The sequence below is a fragment of the Oncorhynchus nerka genome, linkage group LG3 (genome assembly GCF_034236695.1).
Source record: "Oncorhynchus nerka isolate Pitt River linkage group LG3, Oner_Uvic_2.0, whole genome shotgun sequence".
Taxonomy (NCBI): domain Eukaryota; kingdom Metazoa; phylum Chordata; class Actinopteri; order Salmoniformes; family Salmonidae; genus Oncorhynchus; species Oncorhynchus nerka.
In genome coordinates this window covers 7634580-7659981 of record NC_088398.1, presented here as the reverse complement: position 1 = coordinate 7659981, position 25402 = coordinate 7634580, and the positions used below count along the sequence as shown (strand labels likewise).

Here is a 25402-nt window from a genome sequence, read left to right as displayed (position 1 = left end):
CATTGTCTAACAAATGTGAGTAATTGCCTAATTGAGGGTGTGGCTGTCCAGGTAAAGACTGAATAAAGTTATAAGATCCACAACTTGCTTGTAGTGCAAGTTCATGTTTGGGTTGATGACAAAACTAAAGCTTGTTTATTGGATTCATTAAAAGCTGTAGTTTTGGTCCTCATCCTTGTCTCTTTGAGTGTTTGTGTCCTAACTTCATTCCGGATCATGGTCCACAGCAAGGCCCAATCCTGAATGGTGGATCACATTAATGAATGACGATGTTAGGAAAAGGTGTGTGTTTATCTGCCATGCAGATCATTATCCAGTTTACCGAATTCCTGTCCTTCATGTACAATAAACCATAAATATCTGTATCACAATAAAATTACAGGGCCATTACCTGAACGGATACAAAGGTCACTGCAATGTGGCTTACAGTAAATGGGGAACTTCCTTGTCACCTGGCTGGCAGCTCTAAAAGATATTACCTCAGCCAATTGTATAGCATCATACTGTGAGTGTACTAGAAGCACTTTCTAAATCTGGAACAGAACAAAGTATTCCAACAACAATGGAAACTGCAGTAGCCATCTCTCTCACTCTGTTCATACTCACAGGTAAAGCAGATATCTTCTTTGTCTCTTTAAACCGCTTGTTGTTACCTAGGCCATACTTTACAGCTATTTGAGTTGTACATTTACAGCGTAGTAACATTGAATGGTGTTCCTTCCCCCCTTGTACTTGCACATAGCCATATCTGCTCAATAACCGCACTTGTTGCTAATTTCACAACTACAGATTCCTTTCATGGAAATTCAATTTTTGTACTATAGATGACTGTGTACAGTGGAGTGCAGTAATTACACTCTGATTACCAAAGTAGGGGAGAAAACTCTCTGTCAGAGATCATGTCTTATTCAGTTTATTGATTCATGCATTCGTCAGATACCACGTGAAATTAGTAAAATGTTGATTCCACATCCTATTCTCCTGTGTTTGAACTACAAATGCTGGCTACACTCCTTTTTGTGCAAGACAGTCTGTCTGTGTTGTGTGTACGTATAGCTAGCTATGTCTGACTATTAGTGCTGTGTGATTGTTACTGGGCCTGTTCTCTGAGTCAGTCATTTAGAATGGTCCTGAATGATGGAACTTTTTAGTGTACAGTGTGTACCACCATGTACAGTATGTTGTCTGAGCCCAGGCTCTCTGCCGTCCTGTATTCCCTCCAGGTATCTGTGCTGGTCAGGGTCTGTTTCCACAAGGTTCTGTGAATGGAGCAGAAGGAGGGACAGCGATGTTCATCACAAATCTAATCCCACCAGCCCAGCCGTTCATAACAATATCCTGGAGTGTTGGTGGAGCCAACATTATAACCTCTACCGGTGGTGACTCTATAGGGCCTGGATACGAAGACAGGATCACTCTGAACAAAACTACTGGATCTCTGGAGCTCAGGAATCTGACCCTGGCTGACAGTGGAGGATACAGAGTGGCTATAACAACAGCTACAGTAGAAACAATCAATGGATCAACTGAACTGGTTGTGTATGGTAAGTCCAAGTGCCGTGACAAAGAGAGTTAAAGCTCAAATCCTTAAATGAAAAAATAACAAAGTGGTCGTCCCACTTCAGTTTTGGTAAAAAGCTGAGATATGGGCCTGGTGAAATGAAACAATTCTCCAATTCATAGACAGAGCTATGGATTCAAGGACTGACCATCCATTATGTGACGATTATTGTTTTAACCATCTTTGGAGGCGTGTTTACATTTATATTCTTTACAAACATTGAAGTAAAACAAGTTTACATTTTGGATTATGATGGGATTATGACGCGTTTTTAACCCACTGTGCACAGACGTCAATTCAACATCTGTTCCACGTTGGTTTAACGTAATTTCAGGTAGAAACAACGTTAATTCAAATAATGTTTCAAGTGGGAAGTTACATTCTTCAAGAATCAATATGTCATAAATATAAAAGTCAAAAAATGTATGTAGCAATAAGGATTCTAACTTTAAGAGTTTAGTTACCATGAGGAAAGGTTGAAACAAATATTCACTTGACGTTATCATCATCATCATCAAAATCATTATCATCATCATCATCATTGTGGTATCTTTGATATTCATAAGTGTTTGTCTATGACTTTGTGTTTTACAGAGAATGTTTCTGATGCCAACATCACAGGACCATCAAACCATCTGTTTGCAGATGTGAGCTCCGCCAACTTAACCTGTGAGGCTGCTGGTAACATCACTACTATACAATGGACGAAGGAAGGTCAGCCTCTGTCTGCTGGTGGCAATATATTATTCTCAGAGGAAAACAGGAAAGTATCCATCAGTCCTGTGAAGAGACACGACAGCGGAGAATATGTGTGTAAACTCACCAACCCTGCCAGCTCTGCTACTGCCTCCTATAGAATGATAGTAAACTGTGAGTAAAGGTCTATAACTAATCTAATAATCTATGGGTCGGATTCTCAGATACAGATTAAGCCTAGTCCTGAACTAACAAGCATGCGTCCAAATAGTTTTAAATCCAGGACTAGGCTTAAAGCTGCAATATGTTACTTTTGGGCGACGTGACCAAATTCACATAGAAGTGTGAGTTATAGATCTGTCATTCATTGAAAGCAAGTCTAAAAAGCAATAGATTTGTTCTATGTGCACTAGTTCTATGTTTCCACATCTTAATCCACATAGAAATGTGAGTTATAGATCTGTCATTCTTATTGAAACAGTGACGACCCATCATTCAGAGCCCCACCTATTTTGAGACCCACATTTTTAGCTAAAACTAAAAAATGTTTTAAAAAATCTATTTTTGGGGAATGGTTGCCCGTTTTGCATTTTATTTTGGCATTAATAATACGTGTCACATATCAGTTTGCAAACCATGTAAAAAAATGAAATTAATAATAATAATCATTAAGTTAATAAAGCCCAATATGCAGGTGTTTCAGCCTAGCTCAGTGCGTAGGGGTTGGTAATGTTCTCTAGTTGTGCCGTGATTGGCTCAGTGTTCTGTCACTCATGGGGACACTACGTCACCGCCAAATCTAAGGGTAGAGCTAGAAAATTCAAGCCCCTTGGGTTCTGCCATAGACTTGCATTAGAAGTGCCCATCCAAGAAGGCTCAAGGTCATTGGCCACAGAGAAAATTATGTCAAATCACGTTATATCTACAGTAACTTTGATTGGACTGTTCATGTCAACATCATACTTTCAAAATTAACCACTCATTGTTGAATTTGCGATTTCCACCTTGTTGTGTAATGTTTGTGTCCAATGGCCGATGAGCCATGATACATTTTATCTATAATTTCTCTTCATTATTTCTCTTCATATGACACGGCTTGAGAAGGATTTGCCAGTAGATTGTCGACTTGATTCATGATTATGACTGCAAGCTAAGATTTTGAAAGTATGATCTTGACATGATCAGTACTTCTTCATCTTCTTCTGTGGATTTTATATGGTTGGAAACCACATGATAAGTCCATTCAAAGCTACTGTACATATAATGTTATTTGATGACATTTTATCTGTGGCCAATGACCTTTAGCCTCCTTGGGTGGGCACTTCTAATGTAACTCTATGGCAGCACCCCAGGGGCTAGAATTTATGAGGTCTCCCCTTAGACTTGGCGGTGACATAGTGTCCCAATGAGTGACAGAACACTGAGCCAATCACGGCGCAATGCTTCATATTTTCTGCTGGCTTGCCCCATCACCACAGAGAGCACTGAGCTAGGCTGAAACTGCTGCATTTTGGAGCTGCTTTACTCAAGAAAACAAAGAAGAGATCATGTCTGTATGTGGCTATATTAACTCAATGATATATATATACAGTGGGGAGAACAAGTATTTGATACACTGCCGATTTTGCAGGTTTTCCTACTTACAAAGCATGTAGAGGTCTATAATTTTTATCATAGGTACACTTCAACTGTGAGAGACGGAATCTAAAACAAAAATCCAGAAAATCACATTGTATGATTTTAAGTAATTAATTAGCATTTTATTGCATGACATACGTATTTGATCACCTACCAACCAGTAAGAATTCCGGCTCTCACAGACCTGTTAGTTTTTCTTTAAGAAGCCCTCCTGTTCTCCAGACCTCTACATGCTTTGTAAGTAGGAAAATCTGCAAAATCGGCAGTGTATCAAATACTTGTTCTTCCCACTGTATATTTTACATTGTTTGCAAACTGATATGTGACACGTATTAATGCCAAAATAACATGCAAAACAGTGGGGTTCAAAACAGGGTTCAAAACAGTTCGGACTCTGAATGACGGGACACCACTGTTACTACTACAGTCTGAGGGTCTTCTGCTCTTGGGCTTACAGATGGACCAGAGTCCATGACCATCCTGGGCCAAAACATTACTGAGGTGGAGTCATTCACCCTTATTTACTGCTCTGTTCAGTCTGTACCGCCTGCTACGTTCACCTGGTTGTTCAATGGGCAGCAGACAGGTGTACATGAAGCTGGATACATCATAAGGAGCGTCAGCTACAACAACAGCGGGGACTACAGATGTGATGCTAGGAATGATCTCACCGGAAATGTTATCAGTGGGGACCACAGTCTGTCAGTGAGAGGTACAATGGAATCTCTGATACAGTCACCATTAGATGTAGACCATCAAAGCTAACTAATGGCAAAAACGATCAACATCCAATCAGCATCAGTTCTATAGGTTGTGTTTTGTTTATTGATTGAGTTCCTGTGTTGGTGCAATGCAGATAAATCCCCTCCACCCCTAAGCCCAGAGGGAGCAGCAGGGATAGCAGTCGCTGTGATGTTGGTAGTGGTTGCTGTAGCTCTTGGTCTCTATTTCGGCATAACTCATCAACGGTGAGTCTATGAAAATAGCGTGGTTGGTAGTGCCATTATGCTGGGAAAGTAACAAACATAATAATTGTATTTCTGGTTTTACATAGCAAACAGGAAGCCATTTCATTTCAATAGAAAAAATGTCTTCCATCAATTGTGGGGACATAACAATACATTTCAAGAAGACATTTGAGGTTTTGTGTATTAATGTTTTGCAGACCATTTAGGCTGTTGATAAAGGTCCCATAAATCAATGTTTCTGTATGATGTTTAGGAACAATTCCACAAATACTACTGAGACAGGTAAGAGAAAAACATGATCATTTTAGTCTAGTACACTTTTTTCAATTACTGTATGGTAATTGTACAGTAACATGCAAGTATTGAAATGAGAGTGGAGAGCTGCAGATTGATGACCACAGTTGTCTTTTATCGTCTGTGAACTCATGCATATACAGACACACTGCACTTAAAAAATAAAAGTTAAAAAAATAAAAGTATTTGTTGTTTCAACTTAATTAGTCACATGGCCTTTTTCAAGCTCTATCATTGACAAATAAAATATATTTAAGTCAACTTCACCATTTGTCAGTATAACCTACTATTCCTAGTTGAATCAATTTCAACTTTAATGTAGAGTTATCCTAACTAACACCAAATTTACTTCAGGAAGCAGCCATGCACCTGACACCAGCCATGGACCAGGAACCAGCCTTGCACCTGACACCAGCCATGGACCAGGAGCAAAAGGTCAGAGAGATTGTTGAATGTTGAGTATTGAGTGTTGCGAAACAATCTGTCTCATTAACACTTAAAATGTACTGTACATTATCAACTTCATCAACTGCTGATTTGTTTGCAGGTGGTCGTGTGTATGAGAATGTAGGACCTCCATTACCACCTCCAAGAGTGAGTTTCCTCCACCAAATTAAATAAAACACTATTGTATATCTATGTTTCCCACCATGTTTCAGTTCATTATCAGAGTTTTATAAAAATATTTATATTTAAACGTTTTTATATAAATGTTTTTATATTATTTAGTTTTAGTTTTAGCATTAGGGACAGAAAGTAGCCTATGTGTGGGAGGCTAGGAGACATTTGTGTTATATAGTTTTTGTGTATTTTTGGGATATCACTTGCCACTGTGGTGCGGTAATGCATAAGGTGATGGGTCAGGTCATAGGTTAGCTTTAAAGGTAGACTCGGCAAGATGATGTAGATACACAAACTTAGCAGTGGTAGTGGATGTAGAGAAAAAAAACTGTGCATAATTCATGATGGTTTTTATTTTTATTTTAGTTTGTTTTGGAGTCAAAGATAATAGTTTAAGTATAGTTTTAGTTTTTCAAGGAGGTTGGTTAATTATTTTATTTCATTTTAATTAATAGTTTTTTCACTATAAGTTTTAGTTTTAGTTTGTTATAATAACCTTGCAACTTACTGCATTGGAGCATTTTGTTATGATACCTGTTGTCACGCCCTGACCTTAGTTATCTATGCTTTCTGTATTCTTTTGGTCAGGTCAGGGTGTGACGAGGGTGGGTATGTGTGTTTTTTAGCTTGTCTAGGGGTTTTTCTATATCTATGGGGTTTTTGTATGTCTAGGTATTTGTAGGTCTATGGTGGCCTGAATTGATTCCCAATCAGAGAGAGCTGTTTATCATTGTCTCTGATTGGGGATCCTGTTTAGGTTGCCATTTTGGTTTTGTGGGTTATTGTCTATGTGTAGTTGTCCGTCAGCACTCGTGTTATATAGAGGCACGGTCGTTTTGTTTAGTGTTTTTCCGTCATTAAAAGAAGAATGTATGCTTATCACGCTGCACCTTGGTCTCATCAATATGATGACCGTAACAGAATAACCCACCAAACCAGGACCAAGCAGCGTGTGAATGAGGAGTGGACATCCTGGGACTGGGAGAAAGATGAGTGGAGGACATCCTGGACCTGGGAGGAGGTAATGGCAGGGGACAAGACCCTGCCATGGAAGCAGGTGGAGATGGAACAGGAGGAAAGGTGATGGTATGAGGAGTCAAGGTAACCACAGGAACCCCAAGATAATTTCTTTGCGGGGGGCACATGGTGCAGTCGGCGGAGCCGAGGAGTAAACCAGAGCCAGTCAGGGAGATGGAGGAGAGAGAAATGGGGAAGTTGGTGGAGGACGCACGGATTTGGAATAAAATAACATGTTGTCAGTTTGGTGCCACCTGAGTCAGCTCTCCGTACTCGTCCTGAAACGTGTGTTAAAGTTCCAGAACAATTGATGCTGGCTATACACACCAGGTCTCCAGTGTACCTTCAAGACCCTGTGCCAACTCCTCGCACTCTCCCTCAAGTGCGCTTTCCCAGTCAGGTGTGTCCTGTTCCTGCTCCTCGCACTCTCCCTCCAGTGCGCCTCCACAGTCCAGTACGTCCTGTTCCTCCTCCCCGCACTCGCCCTGAGGTGTGTCCCCAGCCCGGCACTACCAGTTCCAGCACCAGGCCTCCAGGGTCCAGTATGCTCTGTTCCTCCTCCTAGCACTCGCCCTGAGGTGCGTGTCACCAGCCCACCACGCACCAGGCCTACAGTGCGCCGCGGCAGTCCAGAGCGTCCGGTGATGAGCCACGGTTCAGCTCAACAAAGGCGGAAGGACCAGGGTAAAGATGGGGGGGGGGGGGGGGGGCGTCCAGAACCAGAGCCGCCACCGAGGGTAGATGCCCACCCGGACCCTCCCCTATAATTTCAGGTTTGCGGTCAGAAGTCTGCACCTTTGGGGGGGTACTGTCACGCCCTGACCTTAGTGATCTATGCTTTCTGTATTATTTGGGTCAGGGTGTGACGAGGGTGGGTATGTGTTTTTGTCTTGTCTAGGGGTTTTTCTATATATATATGGGGTTTTTGTATTTGAATTGGTTCCCAATCAGACAGCTGTTTATCGTTGTCTCTGATTGGGGATCCTATTTAGGTTGCCATTTCCATTTTGATTTTGTGGGTTATTGTCTGTGTAGTTGCCTGTCAGCACGTGTTATATAGCTTCACGTTCGTTTTTGTTTCTTTTTAGTGTTTTTCCTTCATTTAAAGAAGAATGTATGCTTATCACGCTGCGCCTTGGTCTCATCAATATGACGAGCGTGACACCTGTAATGAAAAGGAGTACTCTCCGATACACAATCTTTGATATACCACATTGTCCCTGACTAGCCTATCTATTAGCTAGATGATTTAAACAAACTTACTCAATGTGTCTATTTTTGTCTTCTCTACCGGAAATCCAGGGCTCCAACATATACAACAGAAGTATAAAGTGGTAAGTTTTAACTTTTTATTGCATCTTCATTATGATATTACCTTTGATAATACTTGTTTTATAGTTGTCTCAATCTCTCTCTCTCTCTCTCTCCCTGACTTAGAGCAGCTGATTTCAACTAATCTTCCACAGTTGGCGATGGATTCACCCATCAAGTTTTACACCGTAATCAAATAAATGCAGAGAGGACAAACATTCACTGGAGGACCAGTCAAGAAGACGAGAAACTAGACCCTACTGGACTCCACTACTGAGTAGACACTGGTCTTTGTACTGTACAGCTCAGCCATCCAGCTATGTATACAGTACTTGCTCAATGTAAATATGGAATAGGCAACTATAGAGGACAAATTATATCCCCTTAAATTGCACACACCAGTTGAGGTCTGACTAATTGGAATCAGCTTTCTCTGGTCAGTGTCATCAATAGGGGCGTTTTCATAGAAACCTCCCCTACTGAACCACATTTTGCAACAGGTAACAGCAACTTTTTTTTCCACTGAAAGGAGGAAGATGAGAGGCATTTTGAGTAATCCTGTTATGCTTGCTGAATCCTCACAAAACTAGTGAGGACTAGACTGCCTATGTGGCTCTGGTCAAAAGAAGTGCACTATATAGTATGTGAAATATTAACTGAAATTCCAATAAAAGAATTCAACACCTGTGATTACTGTATGCCTCGCTGTATGTCTCTCTCAAATGTCAATATGCCTTGTATACTGTTGTTCAGGTTAGTTATCATTGTTTTAGTTCACAATGGAGCCCCTAGTTCCACTCTTCATACCCCTGATAACTCCTTTGTCCCACCTCCCACACATGCGGTGACCTCACCCATTACAACCAGCATGTCCAGAGATACAACCTCTCTCATCACCCGGGGCCTGGGCTTACCTCCGCTGTACCCGCACCCCACCATACCCCTGTCTGCGCATTATGCCCTGAATATATTCTACCATGCCCAGAAACCTGCTCCTCTTATTCTCTGTCCCCAACGCTCTAGGCGACCAGTTTTGATAGCCTTTAGCCGCACCCTCATACTACTCCTTCTCTGTTCCGCGGGTGATGTGGAGGTAAACCCAGGCCCTGCATGTCCCCAGGCACCCTCATTTGTTGACTTCTGTGATCGAAAAAGCCTTGGTTTCATGCATGTCAACATCAGAAGCCTCCTCCCTAAGTTTGTTTTACTCACTCACACTCTGCTAACCCTGATGTCCTTGCTGTGTCTGAATCCTGGCTCAGGAAGGCCACCAAAAATTCAGAGATTTCCATACCCAACTATAACATCTTCCGTCAAGATAGAACTGCCAAAGGGGGAGGAGTTGCAGTCTACTGCAGAGATGTCATACTTTCCAGGTCCATACCCAAACAGTTCGAACTACTAATTTTGAAAATTACTCTCTCCAGAAATAAGTCTCTCACTGTTGCCGCCTGCTACCGACCCCCCTCAGCTCCCAGCTGTGCCCTGGACACCATTTGTGAATTGATCGCCCCCCATCTAGCTTCAGAGTTTGTTCTGTTAGGTGACCTAAACTGGGATATGCTTAACACCCCGGCAGTCCTACAATCTAAGCTAGATGCCCTCAATCTCACACAAATCATCAAGGAACCCACCAGGTACAACCCTAACTCTGTAAACAAGGGCACCCTCATAGACGTCATCCTGACCAACTGGCCCTCCAAATACACCTCCGCTGTCTTCAACCAGGATCTCAGCGATCATTGCCTGTATCCGCTACGGAGCCGCAGTCAAACGACCACCCCTCATCACTGTCAAACGCTCCCTAAAACACTTCTGTGAGCAGGCCTTCCTAATCGCCCTGGCCCGGGTATCCTGGAAGGACATTGACCTCATCCCGTCAGTTGAGGATGCCTGGTCATTCTTTAAAAGTAACTTCCTCTCCATTTTAGATAAGCATGCTCCGTTCAAAAAATGCAGAACTAAGAACAGATACAGCCCTTGGTTCACTCCAGACCTGACTGCCCTCGACCAGCACAAAAACATCCTCTGGCGGACTGCAATAGCATCGAATAGTCCCCGTGATATGCAACTGTTCGGGGAAGTCAGGAACCAATACACGCAGTCAGTCAGGAAAGCTAAGGCCAGCTTCTTCAGGCAGAAGTTTGCATCCTGTAGCTCCAACTCCAAAAAGTTCTGGGACACTGTGAAGTCCATGGAGAACAAGAGCACCTCCTCCCAGCTGCCCACTGCACTGAGGCTAGGTAACACGGTAACACGGTAACACTGAGGCTAGGTAACACCACCGATAAATCCATGATTATCGAAAACTTCAATAAGCATTTCTCAACGGCTGGCCATGCCTTCCGCCTGGCTACTCCAACCTCGGCCAACAGCTCCCCCCGCAGCTCCTCGCCCAAGCCTCTCCAGGTTCTCCTTTACCCAAATCCAGATAGCAGATGAAAAAGCTCCAAAACCTGGACCCGTACAAATCAGCTGGGCTTGAAAATCTGGACCCTCTATTTCTGAAACTATCCGCCGCCATTGTCGCAACCCCTATTACCAGCCTGTTCAACCTCTCTTTCATATCGTCCGAGATCCCCAAGGATTGGAAAGCTGCCGCAGTCAACCCCCTCTTCAAAGGGGGAGACACTCTGGACCCAAACTGTTACAGACCTATATCCATCCTGCCCTGCCTATCTAAGGTCTTCGAAAGCCAAGTCAACAAACAAGTCACTGACCATCTCGAATCCCACCGTACCTTCTCCGCTGTGCAATCTGGTTTCCGAGCCGGTCACGGGTGCACCTCAGCCACACTCAAGGTACTAAACGATATCATAACCGCCATCGATAAAAGACAGTACTGTGCAGCCGTCTTCATCGACCTTGCCAAGGCCTTCGACTCTGTCAATCACCATATTCTTATCGGCAGACTCAGTAGCCTCGGTTTTTCGGATGACTGCCTTGCCTGGTTCACCAATTACTTTGCAGACAAAGTTCAGTGTGTCAAATCGGAGGGCATGCTGTCCGGTCCTCTGGCAGTCTCTATGGGGGTGCCACAGGGTTCAATTCTCGGGCCGACTATTTTCTCTGTATATATCAATGATGTTGCTCTTGCTGCGGGCGATTCCCTGATCCACCTCTACGCAGACGACACCATTCTATATCATTTCGGCCCGTCATTGGACACTGTGCTATCTAACCTCCAAACGAGCTTCAATGCCATACAACACTCCTTCCGTGGCCTCCAACTGCTCTTAAACGCTAGTAAAACCAAATGCATGCTTTTCAACCGATCGCTGCCTGCACCCGCATGCCCGACTAGCATCACCACCCTGGATGGTTCCGACCTTGAATATGTGGACATCTATAAGTACCTAGGTGTCTGGCTAGACTGCAAACTCTCCTTCCAGACTCATATCAAACATCTCCAATCGAAAATCAAATCAAGAGTCGGCTTTCTATTCCGCAACAAAGCCTCCTTCACTCACGCCGCCAAGCTTACCCTAGTAAAACTGACTATCCTACCGATCCTCGACTTCGGCGATGTCATCTACAAAATGGCTTCCAACACTCTACTCAGCAAACTGGATGTAGTCTATGACAGTGCCATCCGTTTTGTCACTAAAGCACCTTATACCACCCACCACTGCGACTTGTATGCTCTAGTCGGCTGGCCCTTGCTACATATTCGTCGCCAGACCCACTGGCTCCAGGTCATCTACAAGTCCATGCTAGGTAAAGCTCCGCCTTATCTCAGTTCACTGGTCACGATGGCAACACCCATCCGTAGCACGCGCTCCAGCAGGTGTATCTCATTGATCATCCCTAAAGCCAACACCTCATTTGGCCGCCTTTCGTTCCAGTACTCTGCTGCCTGTGACTGGAACGAATTGCAAAAATCGCTGAAGTCGGAGACTTTTATCTCCCTCACCAACTTCAAACATCAGCTATCTGAGCAGCTAACCGATCGCTGCAGCTGTACATAGTCTATTGGTAGATAGCCCACCCATTTTCACCTACCTCATCCCCATACTGTTTTATTTATTTACTTTTCTGCTCTTTTGCACACCAATATCTCTACCTGTACATGACCATCTGATCATTTATCACTCCAGTGTTAATCTGCAAAATTGTAATTATTCGCCTACCTCATGCCTTTTGCACACATTGTATATAGACTCCCCCTTTTTTTTCTACTGTGTTATTGACTTGTTAATTGTTTACTCCATGTGTAACTCTGTGTTGTCTGTTCACACTGCTATGCTTTATCTTGGCCAGGTCGCAGTTGCAAATGAGAACTTGTTCTCAACTAGCCTACCTGGTTAAATAAAGGTGAAATAAAAAAAATAAAAAATAAAAAATGGTGTTAAATGTTGTATTCATCTCATGAACTGAACCTGCTCCATGTATGACTTATCGGTTCCCATAGCTTTGTTAGACAAGTCTTACATTCCTGAGTCGCCACTAGAAGGGAGGGTGGAGTTGGCTAATGCTTTCAGAGGCTCCATCACTATAAAAGATGTGGAGATGATGGGAAATGCACCTTTAAATGGGCAGGCTCCTTCAGTGGCACACTTAAAGACACAACCACCCTCACTGTGCTGAGTGTCAGTAACTCCCAAGGGTAATGTGAGTTATCCTATCAAACAAATGTTATTTATTATGCATGTATCATTCTGTAATGCTGCTGTCTAGTAATCCATGCCGTAAAATACCCTAAAGAACAAGAGATGGTGTGGGAAATCAAGGCTGTGTGTGTAACCAGGCCGTATTGTGTTTTCAGAACCATCATCAGTAATGTTGTCAGTGGGGTCTGTTACTAGGATTGTGATTTTATTTATTTTACGTTTATTTAACAGGCAAGTCAGTTAAGAACAAATTCTTATTTTCAATGACGGCCTAGGAACAGTGGGTTAACTGCCTGTTCAGGGGCAGAACGACAGATTTGTACCTTGTCAGCTCGGGGGGTTGAACTTGCAACCTTCCGGTTACTAGTCCAACGCTCTAACCACTAGGCTACCCTGCCGCCCCGATAGCAGTGCTTGTAACGCTGATTGTCATCTGAGTGAGAAGCAATCCAAATATGACCCTTCCTACACACCTGCATGCACGCACATGCAGTACGTGCACACGCTCGCACATACAGTACGTGCACACGCTCGCACATGCAGTACGTGCACACGCTCGCACATACAGTACGTGCACACGCTCGCACATACAGTACGTGCACACGCTCGCACACGCAGTACGTGCACACGCTCGCACATGCAGTACGTGCACACGCTCGCACACGCAGTACGTGCACACGCTCGCACACGCAGTACGTGCACACGCTCGCACACGCAGTACGTGCACACGCTCGCACATGCAGTACGTGCACACGCTCGCACACGCAGTACGTGCACACGCTCGCACACACAGTACGTGCACACGCTCGCACACGCAGTACGTGCACACGCTCGCACATGCAGTACGTGCACACGCTCGCACATACAGTACGTGCACACGCTCGCACATACAGTACGTGCACACGCTCGCACATGCAGTACGTGCACACGCTCGCACATACAGTACGTGCACACGCTCGCACATGCAGTACGTGCACACGCTCGCACATACAGTACGTGCACACGCTCGCACATGCAGTACGTGCACACGCTCGCACATACAGTACGTGCACACGCCGCACATGCAGTACGTGCACACGCCGCACATACAGTACGTGCACACGCTCGCACATGCAGTACGTGCACACGCCGCACATACAGTACGTGCACACGCCGCACATGCAGTACGTGCACACGCCGCACATACAGTACGTGCACACGCTCGCACATGCAGTACGTGCACACGCTCGCACATACAGTACGTGCACACGCTCGCACATGCAGTACGTGCACACGCTCGCTCATACAGTACGTGCACACGCTCGCACATGCAGTACGTGCACACGCTCGCACATGCAGTACGTGCACACGCTCGCACATGCAGTACGTGCACACGCTCGCACATACAGTACGTGCACACGCTCGCACATGCAGTACGTGCACACGCTCGCACATGCAGTACGTGCACACGCTCGCACATACAGTACGTGCACACGCTCGCACATGCAGTACGTGCACACGCTCGCACATGCAGTACGTGCACACGCTCGCACATGCAGTACGTGCACACGCTCGCACAAAAGTGTTTTAAACATGGGGCAAGGGATCATCTTCAGACAATCAAAGAATACTCCTGACTTGCCACATGTTGCCAAATCACCAGTAGTCATACTGACCACAGTCTAAAAAAAAAAGGTCCAGATAACCAGAAACAGTTTCAAACAGTCTACCACACTCATGGGGGGAAGTACGATATATGCTTCCTATATTTTCACTTCTCTATCTGTAGCAGTTTGTTAACCCACATTAGACAAGTAGTCTTTTCCACCGTCTATGCTCAGGTCCTGATTGATGCTTCAGTTCATTTACTTTACAACCATTTGAGAGTGGTTTGACCGTGTGTAGACCATAGATTACACAGATCACAGTGTTTTGACCGTGTGTAGACCATAGATTACACAGATCACAGTGTTTTGACCGTGTGTAGACCATAGATTACACAGATCACATTTGTAGCAGGAGTGCTATGGAAAAATGCAGACTGTCTGCCGTTTTGCTGCTGGCACACATTGGCCTCTCTTCAGGTAAGACATTTTTATTTGTAACTTTATTCTCTTATAGAGAAGGCCCTTTTAACCTGGAGGGAAAATAGAGAAGGTCCTGTTAACCTGGAATTTTGTTCAGTAGATATGAAGAAAACAGGGAGTTACCATCTCATCTGAACTTGTCCAAAAAGGAATACTAATTTTAGTTCTCAGTTTAAAAAAAATGTTATGATATTTTAGTCCCAAATTAACACGACTCAGACTAGAGGGGAAAACAGAAGCTAAAAAACAATAATGAACAACTGTATGATTCTGTTTTTTTTTAATGGTTCGTAATCCCTCTCTCTCTCTCTCTCCATTCCTCGCTCTTCTTCGGTCTCCATCTCCAGTAGTGTTGGAAGGTCAGGTCAGTGTTGAACCACAGGTGACAGGGTACCTGGGTAATGATGTCACACTGCGTTGTAAGTTGCTCCAGGACAATCTCATTCAGGCTGAGTGGCAGTGGGAGATGTCAGATACTAAAAAGTTTTCCATAGCTGTCTTTAACCCTAACTTAGGGCAAAACATTTCTGGGTCACCTCTAAAAGGGAGGTTGGAGTTCGCTGGAGCTTCCACCGGTGATTCCTCTATTACTATAAAAGATGTGGAGATGACTGATGCAGGGAAATACATCTGTCTCCTGACAGTCTTCCCCAGTGGCTCATTTGAGAGAACAACCATCCTCACTGTACTGAGTAAGTCTGGAAGTTCAGCTTTAATATTGCAGATAGATTGTGGCTTCCATCAATGTAATTGTATGCATCATTTCCATAATTTCCAATATATATCTATTTTTTTATGTCATTTTCCCCTAACCATTCCATCTCTCCCCTATTTGGAGTAAACTAATGGGCAACAACACTTAGGCTTATACATACTATATACATTTTACGGACACAGTATATTTTACAATAGTTATATTTTGTTTGTTTTTAGTCCCATCCTTCAGCTCCACTCAACCCTCTGGAACTCTTAATATAGGGAAGAAAAGAAAGGATCTCATTAAATGATTGAAATATTAACATTGATTAGTGACAATAGTTTTCCTGTAGATACTGTAGGATTCAATCTGACATGCAGCTGTATCAGAGGTCAAAGAGGTTACAGGGGTTCTGTTTCCTTCCCAGATCAGATTCCACCTCCATCATCTGGCGAGGTTGTGGGAATTGTTACCGCAGCCCTCCTGGTAACAGTTGTCGTGACAGCCACAGCTTACCTCATCATTGTCAGGAAGAGGTGTGTGTACGCTGTCTGTAACACATAGTTCCAGAACATAATAAACATATACTGTATGTATCTCAATGGCATGTAATGTATCATCAGACATTACAAGTGCAGAGGAACTGACACTTATGTTTTACCAGTGAATGTATTTATATTATTCTCTCTAACTAGGCACAAGGCTTTATTCAACCCCTCTGTCAGCATTGGTGAGTAGCAACCACATGAAAAAGTTCCCCTTCTGCTCAGTTAGACCTGTCCTGGATGTCTGCTTTCTGTAAGACCCGCTGTGGTTGTTTTTCAGGTGCAAGCAGCCTGGCGGTCAATGCAGACAGGACAGGAAGAGAAGAGGTGAGTTCTTTTGTTGAAAACTTGTTTTTCGCTCTGCGTGTCATGTATTGTCATGTTATGTCTTGTTCCTGTTCTTTCTCTTCACTTCGTTTCCCCCTGCTGGTCGTATTAGGTTACCTTCTCTCCCTTTCCTTCCCCCAGCTGTTCCTCATCTCCTCTAACTACCTTGTTTACTCTCTCCCACCTGTTCCCTTTTTTCCCTCTGATTAGGTCTCTATTTCTCTCTCTGTTTCTGCTTCTGCCTTTGTCAGATTCTCGTTTGCTTCACCCTTGTCCCGTCCTGTCGTAATCTGCCTCTTCATCAGATGCTACGTGTGATCAGGTACCTCTGTCCTCTACAACCCGCGCCTACCCGGAGAGACCAGCAGTCTGTTGCCACTAACCCTGCTATTCTCCTCTGCTGCTAGAAGGGGACTCTCCTGTAAAGATCAGAGGACTTTATGATTTATTTGTCGCCCTCTCTGCGGGTCTATTTTGTCAACCGATACATCTGAAGAGGATTTATGTCTTCCCTGTGTTTGGACATTAAAAGACTCTGTTTCTGTTAAACCGCTTTTGGGTCCTCACTCACCTGCATAACAGAAGAATCTGACCAAGAATGGACCCAGCGACTTCGGATCCTCTCCACTCAGCCGTCGAGATCCAGGGAGCGATGCTAGGCAGACACGAGCAGGAATTGTCTGCTGCTCGACATGCCGTTGAGACCCAAGTCTCCGACCTCTCGAAACATATTCACCATCTCCGCCTCGATCCACCGTCTACTTCCAGGGCTTCCGAGTCTCCGGAGCCCAGAATTAATAACCCGCCGTGTTACTCTGGGGAGCCCACTGAATGCCGCTCGTTCCTCACCCAGTGTGATATTGTGTTTTCTCTCCAGCCCAACACGTACTCCAGGGGCACAGCTCGTATCGCCTACGTCAAATCTCTCCTTACTGGACGGGCTCGTGAGTGGGGCACGGCAATCTGGGAGGCGAGGGCTGAGTATACTAACCAGTATCAGAACTTTAAGGAGGAGATGATACGGGTTTTTGATCTTCTGTTTTTGGGGAAGAAGCTTCCAGGGCCCTGTCTTCCCTATGTCAAGGTAATCGATCCATAACTGATTACTCTATAGAGTTTCGCACTCTTGCTGCCTCCAGTGACTGGAACAAGCCGGCTTTGCTCGCTCGTTTTCTGGAGGGTCTCCACGCGGAGGTAAAGGATGAGATTCTCTCCCGGGAGGTTCCTTCCAACGTGGATTCCTTGATTGAACTCGCTATTCGCATTGAACGACGGGTTGATCTTCGTCACCGAGCTCGTGGAAGGGAGCTCGCGTTATCCGTTGCCCCCCTCTCCGCATCACTACCATCTTCCTCCACTGGCTCAGGTGCTGAGCCTATGCAGCTGGGGGGTATTCGCATCTCGACTAAGGAGAGGGAACGGAGAATCACCAACCGCCTCTGTCTCTATTGCGGTTCCGCTGGTCATTTTGTCATTTCATGTCCAGTAAAAGCCAGAGCTCATCAGTAAGCGGAGGGCTACTGGTGAGCGCTACTACTCAGGTCTCTCCTTCAAGATCCTGTACTACCTTGTCGGTCCATCTACGCTGGACCGGTTCGGCAGCTTCCTGCAGTGCCTTGATAGACTCTGGGGCGGAGGGCTGTTTTATGGACGAAGCCTGGGCTCGGGAACATGACATTCCTCTCAGACAGTTAGGGGAGCCCACGGCCTTGTTCGCCTTGGATGGTAGTCCTCTCCCCAGGATTCAGCGTGAAACGCTACCTTTAACCCTCACTGTCTCTGGTAATCATAGCGAAACCATTTATTTTTTTATTTTTCGTTCACCTTTTACACCTGTTGTTTTGGGCCATCCCTGGCTAGTGTGTCATAATCCTTCTATTAATTGGTCTAGTAATTCTATCCTCTCCTGGAACGTCTCGTCATGTTTAATGTCTGCTATCCCTCCTGTTTCCTCTGTCTCTTCTTCACAGGAGGAGCCTGGTGATTTGACAGGGGTGCCGGAGGAATATCACGATCTGCGCACGGTGTTCAGTCGGTCCAGGGCCACCTCCCTTCCTCCGCACCGGTCGTATGATTGTAGTATTGATCTCCTTCCGGGAACCACTCCCCCCCGGGGTAGACTATACTCTCTGTCGGCTCCCGAACGTAAGGCTCTCGAAGATTATTTGTCTGTAGCTCTCGACCGTAGTCCCTTCCTCCTCTCCCGCCGGAGCGGGTTTTTTTTTTTGTTAAGAAAAAGGACGGGACCCTGCGCCCCTGCGTGGATTATCGAGGGCTGAATGACATAACGGTTAAGAATCGTTATCCGCTTCCCCTTATGTCTTCAGCCTTCGAGATCCTGCAGGGAGCCAGGTTTTTCACTAAGTTGGACCTTCGTAACGCTTACCATCTCGTGCGCATCAGGGAGGGGGACGAGTGGAAAACGGCGTTTAACACTCCGGTTAGGGCATTTTGAATACCGGGTTCTGCCGTTCGGTCTCGCTAACGCTCCAGCTGTCTTTCAGGCATTAGTGAATGATGTACTGAGAGACATGCTGAACATCTTTGTTTTTGTTTACCTTGACGATATCCTGATTTTTTCACCGTCACTCCAGATTCATGTTCAGCACGTTCGACGTGTCCTCCAGCGCCTTTTAGAGAATTGTCTTTATGTGAAGGCTGAGAAGTGCTCTTTTCATGCCTCCTCCGTCACATTTCTCGGTTCTGTTATTTCCGCTGAAGGCATTAAGATGGATCCCGCTAAGGTCCAAGCTGTCAGCGATTGGCCCGTCCCTAAGTCACGTGTCGAGCTGCAGCGCTTTCTCGGCTTCGCGAATTTCTATCGGCGTTTCATCCGTAATTTCGGTCAGGTGGCAGCTCCTCTCACAGCCCTTACTTCTGTCAAGACGTGCTTTAAGTGGTCCGTTTCTGCCCAGGGAGCTTTTGATCTCCTATCCTTGTTACACCTGACGTCTCTAGACAGTTCATTGTCGAGGTTGACGCGTCAGAGGTGGGCGTGGGAGCCATTCTTTCCCAGCGCTCCCATTCTGACGACAAGGTCCACCCTTGCGCGTATTTTTCTCATCGCCTGTCGACGTCGGAACGTAACTATGATGTGGGAAACCGCGAACTGCTCGCCATCCGCTTAGCCCTAGGCGAATGGCGACAGTGGTTGGAGGGGGCGACCGTTCCTTTTGTCGTTTGGACTGACCATAGGAACCTTGAGTACATCCGTTCTGCCAAACGACGTCAGGCTCGTTGGGCGCTGTTTTTCGCTCGTTTCGAGTTCGTTATTTCTTATCGTCCGGGCTCTAAGAACACCAAGCCTGATGCTTTATCCCGTCTCTTCAGTTCTTCAGTAGCCTCCACCGACCCCGAGGGGATTCTCCCTGAGGGGCGTGTTGTCGGGTTGACTGTCTGGGGAATTGAGAGGCAGGTAAAGCAAGCACTCACTCACACTCCGCCGCCGCGCGCTTGTCCTAGGAACCTTCTTTTCGTTCCCGTTCCTACTCGTCTGGCCGTTCTTCAGTGGGCTCACTCTGCCAAGTTAGCCGGCCACCCCGGCGTTCGGGGTACGCTTGCTTCTATTCGCCAGCGTTTTGGTGGCCCACTCAGGAGCGTGACACGCGTCGTTTCGTGGCTGCTTGTTCGGACTGCGCGCAGACTAAGTCCGGTAACTCCCCTCCTGCCGGCCGTCTCAGACCGCTTTCCATTCCCTCTCGACCGTGGTCTCACATCGCCTTAGACTTTATTACCGGACTGCCTTCGTCAGCGGGGAAGACTGTTATTCTAACGGTTGTCGATAGGTTCTCTAAGGCGGCTCATTTTATTCCCCTCGCTAAGCTTCCTTCTGCTAAAGAGACGGCACAAATCATCATTGAGAATGTTTTCAGAATTCATGGCCTTCCGTCAGACGCCGTTTCGGACAGGGGTCCGCAATTCACGTCTCAATTTTGGAGGGAGTTTTGCCGTTTGATTGGGGCTTCCGTCAGTCTCTCTTCCGGTTTTCACCCCCAGTCTAACGGTCAAGCAGAAGGGCCAATCAGACTATTGGTCGCATCTTACGCAGTCTTTCTTTTTGTAACCCTGCGTCTTGGGCAGAACAGCTCCCCTGGGCAGAATACGCTCACAACTCGCTTCCTTCGTCTGCGACCGGGCTATCTCCTTTTCAGAGTAGCCTCGGGTACCAGCCTCCTCTGTTCTCGTCCCAGCTCGCCGAGTCCAGCGTCCTCTCCGCTCAGGCTTTTGTCCATCGTTGTGAGCGCACCTGGAAGAGGGTCAGGTCTGCACTTTGCCGTTATAGGGCGCAGACTGTGAGAGCCGCTTTGACTGAATTCCAGCCTAAGATTTTAGCTAATCACATTATATTTGTAATCATTCAGTGATCCTCATCTATCTCACCCTCTCCCTCCCTTTGTCTTTCCCCAGGATCTGGTTTATTCTGAGATCATCAGATTCAACATTGACAAGAGGAAAGCACACGACCCATCTGGAGAAGATCAGAAAGATGCAGACGTCAAGCCAGCTGAGGATGTCACCTACTCTGCAGTGGCATTGGGAAACCAGCATTCTTTAAGGGAGGACACAGTTTACTGTCAGGTGGTGAGAAAGGACTGGGACATAGATGATGTATGGACTGTCTAAGCACAATAACAGTAAAGGGATAACCAGACGTCCTTTATATTCACATACATTTAACTGAAGTTATCTCTTGTTGGGGAAGTGACCTCCTTATTAGACAAAGCCATCTAGATCCTACAGAAGGGCTATGTGTGTGAATACTGAAAAATTATTGCCACCAACAGAATGCTATATATATCGGGCATACAACAATCTCAGCTCTGTAGATTTTGTTGCGAAGAGACAGAATCAATAGATAATTTATTCTGGTATTGCCCCTATGTAGCTTGTTTCTGGTCACAGGTTCAGGAATTGTTAAAAAAAAACACAACATGCACTTTGGAAAGCCACAGTCAGTCAATAAATAATGTAATAATACTCGTAGGAAAGGTTTTCGTCTTTAGCTCACAATCTGTGGATAATAACATCACAGCACAATTGAAAAATACATGGCACATGGGAAACCAAATGAGGGTGGTCTATGGTGATAGGTGGGATGAGCTGAGAGTGGCTGAGGGTTGGGATTAAAGAGCTGAGGTCTATGGTGATAGGTGGGATGGGCTGAGAGTGGCTGAGGGTAGGGATTAAAGAGCTGAGGTCTATGGTGATAGGTGGGATGGGCTGAGAGTGGCAGGGGGGTGGGATTAAAGAGCTGAGGTCTATGGTGATAGGTGGGATGGGCTGAGAGTGGCAGAGGGGTGGGATTAAAGAGCTGAGGTCTATGGTGATAGGTGGGATGGGCTGAGAGTGGCTGAGGGGTGGGATTAAAGAGCTGAGGTCTATGGTGATAGGTGGGATGGGCTGAGATTGGCTGAGAGTTGGGATTAAAGAGCTGAGGTCTATGGTGATAGGTGGGATGGGCTGCGAGTGGCAGAGGGGTGGGATTAAAGAGCTGAGGTCTATGGTGATAGGTGGGATGGGCTGAGAGTGGCTGAGGAGTGGGATTAAAGAGCTGATGTCTATGGTGATAGGTGGGATGGGCTGAGGGTTTGGATTAAAGAGTTTATGTTTGGCAATGTATTATTCTTTTGTGACTGTTTTATGTAAATGTGCCATGTACAGTTGAAGTCAGAAGTGTACATACACGTAGGTTGGAGTCATTAAAACTCGTTTTTCAACCACTCCACAAATTTCTTGTTAACAAACTATAGTTTTGGCAAGTCGGTTAGGACATCTACTTCGTGCATGACACAAGTCATTTTTCCATCAATTGTTTACAGACAGATCATGTCACAATTCCAGTGGGTCAGAAGTTAACATACACTAAGTTTACTGTACCTTTAAAGGGTAGCCTAGTGGTTAGAGCGTTGGACTAGTAACCGGAAGGTTGCAAGTTCAAACCCCCGAGCTAACAAGGTACAAATCTGTCGTTCTGCCCCTGAACAGGCAGTTAACCTGCTGTTCCTAGGCCGTCATTGAAAATAAGAATTTGTTCTTAACTGACTTGCCTGGTTAAATAAAGGTAAAATATATATATTTTTTAAATAAATAAAAAAACAGCTTGAAATTGTATTTATTTAATGGCTTTAGAAGCTTTTGAAGGGCTAAAAGACATAATTTGAGTCAAATGGAGGTGTACCTGTGGATGTATTTCAAGGCCTACCTTAACACTCAGTGCCTCTTTGCTTAACATCATGGGAAAATCAAAAGAAATCATCCAAGACTTCAGGAAAAAAATTGTAGACCTCCACAAGTCTGGTTCATTTTTGGGAGCAATTTCCAAATGCTTGAAGGTACCATGTTCAACTGTATATCAATAGTACGCAAGTATAAACACCATGGGACCACGCAGCCGTCATTCCGCTCAGGAAGGAGATGCAGTCTGTCTCCTAGAGATGAATGTACTTTAGTACGCAAAGTGCAAATCAATCTAAGAACAATAGCAAAGGACCTTGTGGTGGAAAAAGGTACAAAAGTATCTATATCCACAGTAAATGAGTCCTATATCAACATAACCTAAAAGGCCGCTCAGCAAGGAAGAAGCCACTGCTCTAAAACAGCCATAAAAAAGACAGACTATGGTTTGCAACTGCACATGGGGACAAAGATCATACTTTTTGGAGAAATGTCCTCTGGTCTGATGAAACAAAAATAGAACTGTTTGGCCATAATGACCATCGTTATGTTTGGAGGAAAAGGGGGGAGTCTTGCAAGCCAAAGAACACCATCCCAACCGTGAAGCACGGGGGTGGCAGCATCATGTTGTGTGGGTGCTTTGCTGCCGGAGGGACGGGTGCACTTCACAAAATAGATGGCATCATGAGGACGGAAAATTATGTGAATATATTGAAGCGACATCTCAAGACATCAGTCAGGAAGTTAAAGCTTGGTCGCAAATGGGTCTTCCAAATGGACAATGACCTCAAGCATACTTCCAAAGTTGTGGCAAAATGGCTTAAGGACAACAAAGTCAAGGTATTGGAGTGGCCATCACAGAGCCCTGACCTCAACCTAAGGAAAATTTGTGGTCAAAACTGAAAAAGCGTGTCCGAGCAAGGCCTACAAACCTGATTCAGTTACACCAGCTCTGTCAGGAGGAATAGACCAACATTCACCCAACATATTGTGGGAAGCTTGTGGAAGGCTACCCAAAATGTTTGACCCAAGTTAAACAATTTAAAGGCAATGCTACCAAATACTAATTGAGTGTATGTAAACTTCTGACCCACTGGGAATGTGATGAAAGAAATAAAAGCTGAAATGAATCTCTATTATTATTCTGACATTTCACATTCTTAAAATAAAGTGATGATCCTAACTGACCTAAGACAGGGCATTTTTACTAGGATTAAATGTCAGGTTTAAATGTATTTGGCATATGTATGTGTATGTAAACTTCCGACTTCAACTGTATGTAAAATGTATATGTAAAATGTATGTATATGTAGTAAAAAAAAGCTGTAAAAAAACTAAGATATTTGTCCTCTGAATAGGGGTGTGGTGGAAGGGTTAATAAAAAAAAAATTAAAGTGTCTGACCTCCCTACTGCTGTCATCACTGTCAGTGATCAGGCCTACAACGCAGTGTTGTCAGCAAACTTGAGGATGCTTTTGGCTACGTGGTGAACAGGGAGCAAAGAAGGGGACTAAGCACACACCCCTGAGGGGCCCCCGTGTTGAGGGTCAGCGTGGCGGAGATGTTGTTGCCTACCCTCACCATATGGGGCCGGCTCGTCATGAAGTCCAGGATCCTGTTGCAGAGGGAGGTGTTCAGTCCCAGGGTCCCCAACATGGCGATGAGCTTGTAAGGGACTATCATGTTGAACACTGAGCTGTGGTCTATGGACAGCATTCTCACATAGTTATTTCCCCTCTTGTCCAAGTTTGAGGGCAGTGTGAAATTGAGATTGTGTCATCTGTGAATCTATTATGCCGGTATGCGAATTTGAATGGGTGCAGGGTTTTTGGGATGATGGTGTTGATGTGTGTCTTCAGGGCTGGCTCTACACTAACTGTCAGTGACTGACATAAGAGAAAAATTGCATGTACAAACAAATGCCAAACTTGCACCTTGTGTATTGTACTATTCTATCTCTCCTTTGGAAGACTAGACCATGTCCCCATCTCTTGTTCATGGCCATTGGACACCAATTGTTGGTGCGGGGCATTGCATTAACCAGCCTGATAATAGCTAATTTCAATTTGATTAATTTCTCTAAACTCTGAATAGAATATGATTGGAGTTATAGGCCGACTCACATTCCACCTACATCGTAATAGACCATATAGTCCAGCTATCCTACATAAAAAAACGACTGAAGACAGAAACAGATCATTTGGTCCCATTTCAACATATTTAAAAGTGAAACCAAAGCGTTGTAACATATTACACAAACCAATGTTTGAACATGTTTCCAATGTTCAAATCAAAAGGCTACAAAGCACAAACCAATGTGGAAAGTCAGAACCGCTGGACAGCAACATAATGAACTAAACAACTGATGATTGAGAATGAGATCAGAATTACTGCTAATGGATCCATTAATTAAATCATTCAATGTGTACAAAACTAAAACAATCTGTTCAAATCAAAAGGCCTGATTTAACATGACATCAATAACGCAGCCACATCACGGGTCCCCTGTGCCGACACATTCAGAAATCAAAAGGCCTGATTTAACATGACATCAATAACGCAGCCACATCACGGGTCCCCTGTGCCGACACATTCAGAAATCAAAAGGCCTGATTTAACATGACATCAATAACGCAGCCACATCACGGGTCCCCTGTGCCGACACATTCAGAAATCAAAAGGCCTGATTTAACATGACATCAATAACGCAGCCACATCACGGGTCCCCTGTGCCGACACATTCAGAAATCAAAAGGCCTGATTTAACATGACATCAATAACGCAGCCACATCACGGGTCCCCTGTGCCGACACATTCAGAAATCAAAAGGCCTGATTTAACATGACATCAATAACGCAGCCACATCACGGGTCCCCT

At 45.0% G+C, this 25402-nt stretch overlaps 3 protein-coding genes across 5 annotated transcripts; 2 read left to right on the top strand and 1 right to left on the bottom strand.

Annotated features, from left to right (window-relative positions):
- Positions 1-417: 417 nt before the first annotated feature.
- LOC115101283 (carcinoembryonic antigen-related cell adhesion molecule 6-like) lies at positions 418-8796 on the top strand. 2 transcript variants are annotated; one of them, XM_029620651.2, is made up of 10 exons: positions 418-608; positions 1224-1544; positions 2156-2431; positions 4353-4607; positions 4752-4863; positions 5117-5145; positions 5512-5592; positions 5705-5751; positions 8098-8129; positions 8238-8796. In XM_029620651.2, exons 1-10 carry the CDS (start codon positions 563-565, stop codon positions 8239-8241), a joined length of 1203 nt encoding a protein of 400 aa, XP_029476511.1. In that variant the 5' UTR covers positions 418-562; the 3' UTR covers positions 8242-8796. The 2 variants fall into 2 exon arrangements, with proteins under 2 accessions (XP_029476511.1, XP_029476520.1); XM_029620660.2 differs by having other exon boundaries at positions 8233-8796.
- Positions 8797-12533: 3737 nt separating this feature from the next.
- LOC135563616 (keratin-associated protein 4-12-like) lies at positions 12534-13975 on the bottom strand. The gene is made up of 2 exons (XM_065006540.1): positions 13288-13975; positions 12534-12598 (listed from the first exon to the last, which is right to left on the bottom strand). The coding sequence occupies exons 1-2, from the start codon at positions 13973-13975 to the stop codon at positions 12534-12536; spliced, it is 753 nt and encodes a 250-aa protein (XP_064862612.1).
- A 534-nt stretch (positions 13976-14509) lies between these two features.
- On the top strand, positions 14510-23924 carry LOC115114342 (T-cell immunoreceptor with Ig and ITIM domains-like). Of its 2 annotated transcripts, none has more exons than XM_029642506.2 (6): positions 14510-14779; positions 15133-15474; positions 15907-16015; positions 16175-16209; positions 16305-16351; positions 20759-23924. In XM_029642506.2, exons 1-6 carry the CDS (start codon positions 14722-14724, stop codon positions 20972-20974), a joined length of 807 nt encoding a protein of 268 aa, XP_029498366.1. In that variant the 5' UTR covers positions 14510-14721; the 3' UTR covers positions 20975-23924. The 2 variants fall into 2 exon arrangements, with proteins under 2 accessions (XP_029498366.1, XP_029498356.1); XM_029642496.2 differs by having other exon boundaries at positions 15130-15474.
- Positions 23925-25402: the final 1478 nt, after the last annotated feature.